Source organism: Peromyscus eremicus, chromosome 17, assembly GCF_949786415.1.
Source record: "Peromyscus eremicus chromosome 17, PerEre_H2_v1, whole genome shotgun sequence".
NCBI classification, from domain to species: Eukaryota; Metazoa; Chordata; class Mammalia; order Rodentia; family Cricetidae; genus Peromyscus; species Peromyscus eremicus.
In genome coordinates this window covers 59,043,607-59,057,332 of record NC_081433.1, presented here as the reverse complement: position 1 = coordinate 59,057,332, position 13,726 = coordinate 59,043,607, and the positions used below count along the sequence as shown (strand labels likewise).

The 13,726-nt window shown below is 42.2% G+C and overlaps 1 protein-coding gene and 2 pseudogenes across 12 annotated transcripts in view; all 3 read left to right on the top strand.

The window, feature by feature from the left end:
* Positions 1 to 13,726, top strand: part of LOC131894475 (triadin-like) — a 112,271-nt gene that overhangs the window by 36,085 nt on the left and 62,460 nt on the right. For 11 of the 12 annotated variants that reach the window (XM_059244747.1, XM_059244753.1, XM_059244749.1 and 8 more), the window contains 5 exons: positions 3,406 to 3,439; positions 5,193 to 5,254; positions 7,647 to 7,683; positions 9,409 to 9,470; positions 13,541 to 13,574. In XM_059244747.1, coding sequence (XP_059100730.1) covers positions 3,406 to 3,439; positions 5,193 to 5,254; positions 7,647 to 7,683; positions 9,409 to 9,470; positions 13,541 to 13,574 — 229 coding nt within the window. The remainder of the gene's footprint in view (positions 1 to 3,405; positions 3,440 to 5,192; positions 5,255 to 7,646; positions 7,684 to 9,408; positions 9,471 to 13,540; positions 13,575 to 13,726) is intronic. The other variant, XM_059244752.1, reaches the window with a different exon arrangement.
* On the top strand, positions 321 to 2,815 carry LOC131894477 (branched-chain-amino-acid aminotransferase, cytosolic-like; annotated as a pseudogene).
* On the top strand, positions 9,926 to 11,895 carry LOC131894481 (branched-chain-amino-acid aminotransferase, cytosolic-like; annotated as a pseudogene).

Sequence of the window (13,726 nt, the reverse complement as noted above, 5' to 3'; positions counted from 1 at the left end):
TAGATGTAATTAGGATGATCAGATATTTTTCCATTCTGTAATTTCTCAATTTAGACGTATTAGACAATTGACATATTGTCTTACTGTTACCTTTAAGTATCTGCCACTTAATGTGAATGTGTCTTGAAACAGTATGTAATAGGCTCAAGGAATAACTTTTAAAAGTCAATGGATTTTGAATTTTGTAGGCAGTACAAAATGGATTGAACAGTGCCATTGTGAGCATTCTAGACAAGTGCGTTCCCTATTGGCCTGGTTGCCAGCACCTAGGGTATGATGACACATTGTTTATATGTTGTAAGACACACTTTCCGGCCAGTGCTTCTGGGCCCTCCATGTGCTTGCCCACAATCGCATGACTGCACGCACCCACGACAGGGAGATGCTGCAGCTTCTGCGCTCCTCCCTGTGCTGGGTGCTCGTCAGTGGCTCTCTGTTCGGACCTCCAGCGCCCGCCACGCGGAACAGCAGCCCTGGGTTTCACGAGGATTCGCTGTGCTCCACGTGTCGCCGCCGCGCCACGCATTCCCACGCGTCCGCAGCTTGCAGTTGCCTGCTTGCCCCGGGGAACTGCAACCCTGGCCCCCCAGGACTGCAGTAATGGATGCGCGGCACCCTTCGCTGGAGAATGAGGATCAGAAGTGGCTGAGACTTTTAGGGCCAAAGACCTTGTCATTACATCAGCCACTGTCTTGAAGGAAAAGCCAGACCCCGACTCTCTGGTGTTTGGAGCTACGTTCACCGACCACATGCTGACCGTAGAGTGGTCCTTGGCATCTGGATCGGAGAAACCTCACATTAAGCCTTTTGAAAACTTGTCTATACATCCTGATGCCTCAGTTTTACACTATGGCGTGGAACTGTATGAAGGCTTGAAGGCCTTTCGAGGAGTCCATAACAAGATCCGGTTGTTTCGGCCTGAACTCAACATGAAGAGAATGTGCCGATCTGCTCTGCGGGCCACTTTGCTGGTGTTTGACCAGGAGGAGCTTCTGGAATGCATTCGGCAGCTTATACAGATAGACCAAGAGTGAGTCCCCTATTCCACCTCTGCCAGTCTCTACATCCGCCCCACGTTTATCGGGACTGAGCAATCTCTTGGAGTCAAGAAGAAGCCATCCAGAGTCTTGCTCTTTGTGATCCTGAGCCCTCTGGGACCTTATTTTTCTAGCGGAACCTTTAATCCAGTGTCACTGTGGGCCAATCCAAAGTATGTCAGAGCCTGGCAAGGTGGAACTGGGGAGTGCAAGGTCGGCGGCAATTATGGTGCGTCCCCTTTGGCACAGTGCGAGGCAGCAGAGAATGACTGTCAGCAGGTCCTCTGGCTGTATGGCAAGGATGACCAGATAACTGAAGTGAGCACGATGAATCTGTTCTTCTACTGGATAAATGAAGATGGAGAGGAAGAGCTGGCGACACCTCCACTAGATGGCATCATTCTCCCAGGTGTGACCAGGCAGAGCATCATAGTTCTGGCACAACAGTGGGGTAAATTTAAGGTGTGTGAGAGATACCTCACCATGGATGACCTGACCCCTGCCCTGGAGGGGAAGAGAGTGAAGAAGATGTTTGGCTCAGGGACGGCCTGCGTCGTCTGCCCGGTTTCAGACATTCTCTACAAGGGCCAGATGCGGCACATTCCAACAACGGAGAATGGTCCCAAGCTTGCAAGCCACATCTTGGGAAAGTTGACTGATATCCAGTACGGAAGGGTGGAGAGCAACTGGACAACAGTGTTACCCTGATGGAAACCCCATTGGGTTGGTCATGTGCCACAGAAGACGGACCTCTGCCCTCAACCGTGACCACCTGTTAGTAGTTTTGCATATTGCAGTTGCAGAGTTCATGTTTTACCAAGTGGAGGTTTTTTCTTGAGCCACAGAAAATTGCCAATGCCAAATGTCACCTGTAAACGTGGTAGTAATTGCTTCCTGTAGCATTCTCTGGAAAGATGATGATAAATGCCTATCCTTGTCCTGAAAAAAAAAAAAAAAAACAGATACACTTTCCAGAAAATATGCCACAGTAGCAGGAAAGTTGAGAAAACAACACTATTATCAAGTAGGCAACATTGACTACAGGGTCCTGGCCCACTGAGTCTGGACAAGATTCTAACAGTGGAGAGAATGCTACAGAATTTGTGCTTTCAGCGACTGTAACCACAGAATCTTTCACACCTATCTTGCCTTTGGAAGGCAAACCAGGGAGTGATAGTGTAGATGAATTGGAATGACCCTCTTCACATAAGAGATGAGGTGAAAAGTGGCAGCCAGTATTACTATAACATGGGTGACTTTCTTTATATTATTTCAACACGATATTATTGAACCTCCCTTGTGGTGATGGGGACTGACCAAGGCCTCCCACAAGCTGAATGTAGGCTCTACCACTGAGCTGCATTCTCAGTCCATTTACTGGTGGGACAAATGCTCACCTCAGTCATGGGCAGGGTCAAGGAAATGACACTGGACTTTTGCATACTGCAAATGAAGCCAACAAGAATTGATTTTCTTTCTTTTTGGAGGGCAGAGTGTTAGCATAGAGTGAAAGCTCAACTCATTGATGGTTTACACGTGGAAACATAAAAGTGTTTCATGTGAGATACTACTCCCTTGAAATGGCTGCTTTGCGCCCATGCTTCTTCCATGATTCTCTCACTGGAGATCCAGTTCAGGGTGCACAACTGCTAAGGGACAACCTTTCCAGTAGTTCTTACGGTGGGAGGTGATGGGAGCTGATGCTGAGCTCCTTTACACTGCACAGGCATGAGGGACTCTAGCTAGAATGGAGGGGCTTCTTAGCATCCTCCTCAGATGGGGACAAGGAGACAAAGCACACTGACCTCTCCGGAGCTTTGCCACACTGGCAGGTGGAAATTCTTCCCAAAGGTGTTTGTCCTTGGTCTGTTTGCATCTCCTATGTTCTGCTATGCTGCAGAGGGCAGTCACCATAGACTTAGCTTCCTTGTGTCTGGAATTTTCATCCTCAATGGAGCAAGTTAAACTCAATCCTTGGAGAAGCTCCTTTCACTCCTATACAAGATGAAAATATTCATAATTTCTAGCACCATTAGTCTACAGACAAAACAGCAACAGCAACAAGGTGCAGTTTGGGATACTGATCAGGTGTAGATGCCAGTTCCTCTGTCTGGTAGGGTCATAGGTATTTGCACAATTTGTTATGATTATTAACTTCTGGTAATGTTGTCTCTTTGCCTTTGAAATATACAGGAAAATGGAAATTAAGAGTTCTCCATATATTTATTGTATATAAATCAATATTCACATGAAAGACTATCCAGAAATGGTGTCAAAGTATATGTGGTAGCAAAATTTTAGCCTTGGCATTTAATAGTTGTATTTTTCTGCAGTTGTTTATAACACATTTTGTCTTTTTCTTTCATAGTGAATGCAGGAACTGAACAGAAGACTCCAATCAGGTAAGAGTATATGTGTTTTAAAATACACTGTATATCTGGAGATATCAAATTTGGAAATCACACTGTTTTCCTCTGTGTAAGTCAATTTCACCATCTTTATTCTTCCCTTATTCACAAGCTGAATAATTATTTGTAGAGCACACAATCTTGCAATTACTGATTACACCTGATGCAGTGTGAAATACTCTTAAGAATCCATGGCTAGAGAGATGGTTCAGTAGAGAAAGTGCTTGCCATGCGTGTGTCAGACTGGGAGTTTGGATGCCCAGAAGTCACATGAGGCCTGATGGTCTCATGTGCATCTGTAATCTTGAGGAACTTAGAGTGAGTTGGAAGGGAGACAGAGAATCCCCCAAATTTGACTCAATAATTATTTGGGGGTGTGCATTCATGGACAAGACACAGCAACAAAAATAAGGTTGAAGGTGAAGGTTGACCTTCCCCGCAGTTTGTACTCTAATTGCCAATCTATGCACCCTGGCATGCATGTATGTACCTGAAATCACATATGCATGCAAGTGCACTGCCCATAACATGCTATGCACATGTATTTAAAGTATCAGCTTCAGGTCATTCATTCAGATCACTAGTATGTTTGGGCCAAGTTATCTGTTGGCAGGAGTGTGAGTAACAAGGCAGGGTTCAAGACTCTCCCAGGCATTGCTGAAGATCTCTTCAGAATGGCCTTATGGACATGTTCTGCACAGACATAAAGAGCCTCTTCAATGAGTTCCACAATGGTGCTGAAAACCAAGGTCGGTGGAAGGTCGGAGAACAAAGAGGTTTATTATTACCAACAACAAGCCCTGAAGTCTGGAGTTCTGAACTGTAGTTTGGATAAAGTGGTGCTGAGGGGACAGCGTTGCTCCCCACTGTGCTATAAAGACTCAGTATTACAGAATTGCTTGTTGAGCATAAAAGTAGCCATTTGACAGCTTCATCATATACTTGTGAATAGACTATCAAAAAGCAGCTTTAAAGCACCAAAAATGTGGTGGCTTCTGAGAGTGCTGGCCCTTCAGTGCTTAGAGCTATGAATCAGTTTCATGTTCTACCCACCAACCTCTTGGGAGGGAGCATGAGACTCAGTGAAATACCTAAAAAGTTTCCTGATAGTGAAGGGACCATGGGTGTGGGAAAGGAATTAAACAGGAGCATTAAGTGCATTGAGCACACAAACAAAGTCAGCAGTTCCTGCAGCCATGGGAACAAAGTGTGTGGAAGAACCCCTGGCCCCTCCTGTGTGTGATCATTAATTCCTGCCCTCATGTCCAGTTCCACTTTGTTGTGTTCTTGTTTCTCTGAGGCACAAAGATGCATCATTAAGTTATTTGAGATCGTTCTGACTCTTTTTAATGTAGGTACTTATAGCTACTGATTTCTTTCTGAGTATGTCGTTCATTGCATACCAAAGATCTAGCATGGAATATTTTAAATTCATTCAATTTTAGAGAATTTAAAATTTCTTCTTAAAGCCTATGATGTATATAACTCATTGCTCAAACGGAGAAAAATCTGAGTTAAATGCCAGAGTTTTGCCAAAGGCTTTAATCTCAGAACTCAGGAGGCAGAATGCAGGCATATCTCTTTAAGTTCAAGGCTTACATGGTCCACATACTAGGTTTCAGGTCAGCTGGGCTACATAGTGAGATCCTATATCAGATAGGGACTCAAAAGTAAAGCATTTAGAGCACTTGCTAAATGTCTTTCATACTAATAGTACAATAATGATCAATTTTAACATATGTCACAGCAAAGGAACATCTGCCAAAGAGCCAGAACAGAGAAACAAAAAGCTTGTGAGAGTCAACACAGGTAAGATTTTTATAGTGAACTACTCTATCTGTTCCTAACTACCCTAAATAAAACAAATAAGAGTGAAAATTTTAACACCCCCAAAGGAGTTAAGGAAATAAAATATAAATGCAGTTATTTTGTTTTAAATTTTGTTTCCTAATATTCTGGAAATATCAGAATCAATTAAACATTTCTAAGCACTTTCAACCATGAAAATATACCGTCAAAAATGTTGCTCATTTGACTTGACACTGATACATGTACTGTCTTGGTATAAAGGAGAAAACTGTTTAACCTGGCAGGGGACCTCCATAAGCACACTAGCAAATTGGACTGTTATAAAAACTGATTTTTTTCTTTCAGATTTTATAACAAATGCTTCATCCTTTGTGCTGCATATGATTACAAACTTGAATGTTACTAAAACGTAATTATGTCACAAACTTAATAATCAGTCACTTTAATTAATTTCTTGCCTAATGAGGTAATTACAGTCATCTTGGTGTTTTATTTATCTTGCAATTTCTCACTTGAGATAGATTCCACACGCTTAATTAAGTTTATCTTTAGTCCTGTCCCATAGTAGACTGACAATGCTGAGTCATAGAAAGTGTAATAGACTTTAAGAAGACTGTCAATCCTTATATGTTCTTCTGTTCTTTGTTTCTTTCTTTGGTTTTGGGTTTTTGAAGTTCTGGGATTGAATGCATGGCCTTGTGAATATTCTAGGTTGCACCCTTCATATTTACTCGACCCTTATAACGTTTTCCCTTGAGTTTTGTTAAGTACATAAGGGTATGATAAAACATGGCTTACACACTGAAAAGCACAATTTCCAGAGAAACTTTGGACATGAAGGGAGAGTTGAGCCAATGACATCATTCTGTATGTCAAAGAATTAGCTGCATCTCCACTGAGTCTAGAGAGACTCTCTGACAGTGAAAGGAACACTGCAGAGTTTGTATTTCAACAACTGTGATCACAGTGTCTTTTATACCTAACTTGCCACTGTCAGCCACACTAGGTAGTAAATCCAAATGCCTTCTTCCCTTCAGAGGTAAGACAAAAAGTGTCAGTATTATGGTAATGCAGGTAAATTTCTAGTATCACGTTACTGTGAATTTTGTTGTTCTCTGCACTTATAGTGATGAGGGCTGACTGAGGGCTCCCACATGATAGGCGTAGGCTTTACCACTGAGCCACAGTCCCAGCCCATTTGATAGTGGGTCAGATGCCCTTCCTGAGTCATGGGGAATGCTAAGAAGGTACAGAAAGTTCCTCTTGAAACAAGACAAAAAGAGGAGTAATTTTCATTTATGAAAGACAAACTGTCAGTGTACAGTGAAAACTTGAGTGAGTTCCTATTTTGTGGACACAGACATGTAAATTGATTCCAGGTCAGCAGGAGACCCATGGGATGTGGTGCTCCACCCCACTGATGTTCCTGCTGCTCTCTCACTGTGAGATACAGCTCGCCATACATAACTACTTGAAGGATTCATTCCAACAACTGTTTTTATGGGAGATGACGGACACTGTAATGACCGTGTTTTAAGCTGCACATGAGTTTGTGAACAGAGCTGAAACTAAGGGGCCTCTTTCCCAAAAAGGATGAGGAGAGTAAGCACATTGTTCCCTCTTCAGCTTTTTGTAAAGGTCTTTGTCCCTGGTCCGTTTCTGTCCGCCGAATTCATCATGCTGCGAAGGACAGTTGCTGTACACCCAGCTTCCCGGGCTAGGGCTATTTACCTAAACTGAACAATATCAGCTAAAGGACAGTTGCTGTACACCCAGCTTCCCGTGCTGGGGCTTTTTACCTAAACTGAACAATATCAGCTAAAAAGCTGAAGAAACTTCTTTGTGTTTGTGAAGGAAAAGAAAGAGGATTATACAGTTTAAGAAATTTTCCTTTTTGGTTTTTTATGTTATGTGACTAATCTTTTTGTTATGAAGCTCTGGCTGTCCTAGAACTCACAGAAATCTCTCTGGCTCTGCTGCCACCTTGTGTTAAGGGTGTGCACCACCACACCAAATCAAGAATTCTTTCTAGTTCTTTTAGCCCAGAGTCAAACAACAACAAGAAGCTATTTTGTGACTCAGTCAGTTTGAGGTCCTGAGTCTGGTAAGGATACTGCTCTCTCTGTCTGAGATTGTTTAGTTAGGATCATCACAGATCTGCACAGGAGTTTATTTTTAGGCTTTAATGCTTGATAGATTGCTCTCTCTTTGAGTTTAAATATACCGTGAATGGAAGCAAGAGCTCTCTGTGAATTAATTGCCTACAACTGAATGTTTACTCTAGAATAGTCTACACATTGATCTTAATGGAATTGATATTGATAATGAGTTTATTTCCATATATAAATATAATTTGTGGAATTATAATAAACCCATTTTTCTTTATCTTTAGAAGTGCAACACAGTACTGATCCAAAGCCTTTCTGCAAGTAAGATTTAAGAGATTTAACAGTACATTAACATTAGGGAAATTCAAAGATAAGAGACTAATTCCTGTTTGGTGTGCTCTGAGTTAGGTACTCTATACTGGATGCTTGCTGTGTCTTACAGTCCCTATGGTATTATGAATATAATTTTAGACTGAGAACTTGTTCATTTTTGTTCATATAGACACAAGTTTTACACTCAACTATCATTTCCCAAGCACTAACTCTCTGCTTTGGTAAAGGAACCTTTCGTGTTACTCACACTTATTAATATCAAATCGACTCTCCTTACTTATTCAAAAACATTCTGAAGTCAGCATTGAACCTAGACTTTCACTAGCAGTTATCATTTTTGACATCTTTTTTTTTTTTGACATCATCTTTCCTGAGAGCATACATGATTTGGGATCATTCTGAATTATCAGAAGGTATCAGAGGCAGCCAACATTTGACTTTCCTTCTCTGATACCAGAATTACATGCAAAGTCCCTTTGTATCAGGTATAGCACCCAATTTTCGATGGTGAAGACCCACTCCATCCTTTTCCCAGAAGAGCTCCATTCATCAATTGTTTCATCAGTGATCTGTTTTCCCCCATAATGAGTCCTATGAATCTCAAATCTTAACCACAACAAGACTACTAGTTATGTCTGTCTAAAGAGTTTTTTCCTTCCCTGTTATTTGGACATAAACACAGAGGTGAAAGCACATTTGTGTCCATGATCTGCTAGCCTAGACACTGCTTAGGTAGAGAATTTAACCTTCATTTCAAGCCAGTTCTGTCCTCGGTATAGTTGACTAGGTCCATAATAGAGGACATTGTTATCTTCTTTAATGGGGCTGTATATAATAAAACATCTGTTACATATTATTAAATAGCTGATTTACTCCAAGATTTACTCAAATCTCCAAGTTGGCAGAGTTAATTACCCATGTAAAGATTCATAATTTTCTGGTAGCTACATTTCAAAGACACACCTTGAATGTTAAGTTCTACTTGGAATTCTAAATAGTTCCACAGCAAATAACAAAAACTATCCACCAGGTTTAATTTTTGTCTTCATGTTATTACCTTGTTTAGTCTTTGTAGAAATCCTTGCTTAGCACGTAAACAGCCAGATTGTGGTGCAGGATTCCCTCCTGAATGGGCTGTCAAGGAAAGGTTTGAGAGTTAGAGTGTTAGCAGAAGTGGGACTCTATTCCATGGTCTGCAAACCAAGCTCTTGGGAGGTAACACCACAGTCACTGAAATGCCAAAAGTATGACAAAGAAGGTGCTGTGGTGCTCTAAGGGCAAGGAATGGGGATGGAGTCAGGATATTAATTCCATTGAGCATGTGCCTATAGAACCACCAGTTACTGTAGCCATCGAACAAAGGCTGTGAAAGAACCAGTGTTTCTTCTGTCTGCCTGCCTCTGACTCTCTGTCTCTCTTTCTCTCTGTCTCTCTGTCTCTAGCCCTCTCTCTGTCTCTCTGTTTCTCTCTGTCTCTCTGTGCTTTTGTTGAGGTATTTTTTTGTGGCTGAGTTCTTTCTTTTCTTCAACACAAGAAAAAGTTGTGAGGAAAGAGTCACCCACTACAGTCAAAATGTTGAAGAACTTATTAGTAGCTGTTTGTAAATTTATAGTGTAAGTTATGTTATGAACTGAAACAACAACAAATTCAAATCATTGGGTAAATGTTTTTTTTAAATGGTTATTAAATTATCACTTTTAAAATCTGTCACAGTGAAGAAAGACATCCAGGAGAGCTACAATCGATACTTAAAAAGCCTGTCCAGATCAGTACAGGTAAGATTAATAGTGAATACTCTATTGGTCCTACCCTAATTAAAAAAAAGAGTAACAAGTTTGTTTTTTCCAGAAAAAAAAAAGGCCAACGAAATCCAATATAAATGCAGTTATATTTTTTCTTAATTTGCTTCTTAACAGTTGTAGAATTTAAAATCTGTTAGGTTCTTTCTAAGAAATTACAGTCTCAAACCCTATCATCTGAAACATGTTTGTTTGTTTTTTAACATGAGCCATTGACGAATGTAATATTTTTGTATAAATATGAAAATGATGTTTAACCTAGTCCAAATGTCCTCTATATCCACTTCATAGCAAGATGGCTCTGTTATAAAATAGATTGTTTTTCAGTTGTTATAGTAAACGCATCATTTTTTTTTGCTATGTATTATTATATAGCAATGTGATTATGTTAAAAACCAAAAATGCAATATCCAATTACCTTCATTAATTTTTGTGACTAGATGTAATTAGGATGATCAGATATTTTTCCATTCTGTAATTTCTCAATTTAGACGTATTAGACAATTGACATATTGTCTTACTGTTACCTTTAAGTATCTGCCACTTAATGTGAATGTGTCTTGAAACAGTATGTAATAGGCTCAAGGAATAACTTTTAAAAGTCAATGGATTTTGAATTTTGTAGGCAGTACAAAATGGATTGAACACTGCCATTGTGAGCATTCTAGACAAGTGCTTTCCCTATTGGCTATGTTGCCAGCACCTAGGGTATGATGACACATTGTTTATATGTTGTAAGACACACTTTCCGGCCAGTGCTTCTGGGCCCTCCATGTGCTTGCCCACAATCGCATGACTGCACGCACCCACGACAGGGAGATGCTGCAGCTTCTGCGCTCCTCCCTGTGCTGGGTGCTCGTCAGTGGCTCTCTGTTCGGACCTCCAGCGCCCGCCACGCGGAACAGCAGCCCTGGGTTTCACGAGGATTCGCTGTGCACCACGTGTCGCCGCCGCGCCACGCATTCCCACGCGTCCGCAGCTTGCCGTGGCCTGCTTGCCCCGGGGAACTGCAACCCTGGCCCCCCAGGACTGCAGTAATGGATGCGCGGCACCCTTCGCTGGAGAATGAGGATCAGAAGTGGCTGAGACTTTTAGGGCCAAAGACCTTGTCATTACATCAGCCACTGTCTTGAAGGAAAAGCCAGACCCCGACTCTCTGGTGTTTGGAGCTACGTTCACCGACCACATGCTGACGGTAGAGTGGTCCTTGGCATCTGGATCGGAGAAACCTCACATTAAGCCTTTTGAAAACTTGTCTATACATCCTGATGCCTCAGTTTTACACTATGGCGTGGAACTGTATGAAGGCTTGAAGGCCTTTTGAGGAGTCCATAACAAGATCCGGTTGTTTCGGCCTGAACTCAACATGAAGAGAATGTGCCGATCTGCTCTGCGGGCCGCTTTGCTGGTGTTTGACCAGGAGGAGCTTCTGGAATGCATTCGGCAGCTTATACAGATAGACCAAGAGTGAGTCCCCTATTCCACCTCTGCCAGTCTCTACATCCGCCCCACGTTTATCGGGACTGAGCAATCTCTTGGAGTCAAAAAGAAGCCATCCAGAGCCTTGCTCTTTGTGATCCTGAGCCCTGTGGGACCTTTTTTTTTTAAATTTTTATTTTGCAATACAATTAAGTTCTACATACAGGCACAGATTCCCTTGTTCTCCTTCCTCCCGCCCTCCTCACCTTCCCCCCAGAAAGCCCCCCTTTCCAATCTCCTCCAGGGCAAAGCCTTCCCCACAGACTGAGATCAACCTGGTGGACTCAGTCCAGGTAGGTCCAGTCCCCTCCTCCCGGGACCTTATTTTTCTAGCGGAACCTTTAATCCTGTGTCATTGTGGGCCAATCCAAAGCATGTCAAAGCCTGGCAAGGTGGAACTGGGGAGTGCAAGGTCGGCGGCAATTATGGTGCGTCCCTTTTAGCACAGTGCGAGGCAGCAGAGAATGACTGTCAGCAGGTCCTCTGGCTGTATGGCAAGGATGACCAGATAACTGAAGTGAGCACGATGAATCTGTTCTTCTACTGGATAAATGAAGATGGAGAGGAAGAGCTGGCGACACCTCCACTAGATGGCATCATTCTCCCAGGTGTGACCAGGCAGAGCATCATAGTTCTGGCACAACAGTGGGGTGAATTTAAGGTGTGTGAGAGATACCTCACCATGGATGACCAGACCCCTGCCCTGGAGGGGAAGAGAGTGAAGAAGATGTTTGGCTCAGGGACGGCCTGCGTCGTCTGCCCGGTTTCAGACATTCTCTACAAGGGCCAGATGCGGCACATTCCAACAACGGAGAATGGTCCCAAGCTTGCAAGCCACATCTTGGGAAAGTTGACTGATATCCAGTACGGAAGGGTGGAGAGCAACTGGACAACAGTGTTAACCTGATCAAAACCCCATTGGTTTGGTCATGTGCCACAGAAGACGGACCTCTGCCCTCAACCATGACCACCTGTTAGTAGTTTTGCATATTGCAGTTGCAGAGTTCATGTTTTACCAAGTGGAGGTTTTTTCTTGAGCCACAGAAAATTGCCAATGCCAAATGTCACCTGTAAACGTGGTAGTAATTGCTTCCTGTAGCATTCTCTGGAAAGATGATGATAAATGCTTATCCTTGTTCTGAAAAAAAAAAAAAGACAAACTTTCCAGAAAATATGCCACAGTAGCAGGAAAGTTGAGAAAACAACACTATTATCAAGTAGGCAACATTGACTACAGGGTCCTGGTCCACTGAGTCTGGACAAGATTCTAACAGTGGAGAGAATGCTACAGAATTTGTGCTTTCAGCGACTGTAACTACAGAATCTTTCACACCTATCTTGCCTTTGAAAGGCAAACCAGGGAGTGATAGTGTAGATGAATTGGAATGACCCTCTTCACATAAGAGATGAGGTGAAAAGTGGCAGCCAAGCCAGTATTACTATAACATGGGTGACTTTCTTTTATATTATTTCAACACAGTATTATTGAACCTCCCTTGTGGTGATGAGGACTGACCAAGGCCTCCCACACGCTGAATGTAGGCTCTACCACTGAGCTGCATTCTCAGTCCATTTACTGGTGGGACAAATGCTCACCTCAGTCATGGGCAGGGTCAAGGAAATGACACTGGAATTTTGCATACTGCAAATGAAGCCAACAAGAATTGATTTTCTTTCTTTTTGGAGGGCAGAGTGTTAGCATAGAGTGAAAGCTCAACTCATTGATGGTTTACGCGTGGAAACATAAAAGTGTTTCATGTGAGATACTACTCCCTTGAAATGGCTGCTTTGCGCCCATGCTTCTTCCACGATTCTCTCACTGGAGATCCAGTTCAGGGTGCATAACTGCTAAGGGACAACCTTTCCAGTAGTTCTTATGGTGGGAGGTGATGGGAGCTGATGCTGAGCTCCTTTACACTGCACAGGCATGAGGGACTCTAGCTAGAATGGAGGGGCTTCTTAGCATCCTCCTCAGATGGGGACAAGGAGACAAAGCACACTGACCTCTCCGGAGTTTTGCCACACTGGCAGGTGGAAATTCTTCCCAAAGGTGTTTGTCCTTGGTCTGTTTGCATCTCCTATGTTCTGCTATGCTGCAGAGGGCAGTCACCATAGACTTAGCTTCCTTGTGTCTGGAATTTTCATCCTCAATGGAGCAAGTTAAACTCAATCCTTGGAGAAGCTCCTTTCACTCCTATACAAGATGAAAATATTCATAATTTCTAGCACCATTAGTCTACAGACAAAACAGCAACAGCAACAAGGTGCAGTTTGGGATACTGATCTGGTGTAGATGCCAGTTCCTCTGTCTGATAGGGTCATAGGTATTTGCACAATTTGTTATGATTATTAACTTCTGGTAATGTTGTCTCTTTGCCTTTGAAATATACAGGAAAATGGAAATTAAGAGTTCTCCATATATTTATTGTATATAAATCAATATTCACATGAAAGACTATCCAGAAATGGTGTCAAAGTATATGTGGTAGCAAAACTTTAGCCTTGGCATTTAATAGTTGTATTTTTCTGCAGTTGTTTATAACACATTTTGTCTTTTTCTTTCATAGTGAATGCAGGAACTGAACAGAAGACTTCAATCAGGTAAGAGTATATGGGTTTTAAAATACACTGTATATCTGGAGATATCAAATTTGGAAATCACACTGTTTTCCTCTGTGTAAGTCAATTTCACCACCTTTATTCCTCCTTTATTCACAAGCTGAATAATTATTTGTAGAGCACACAATCTTGCA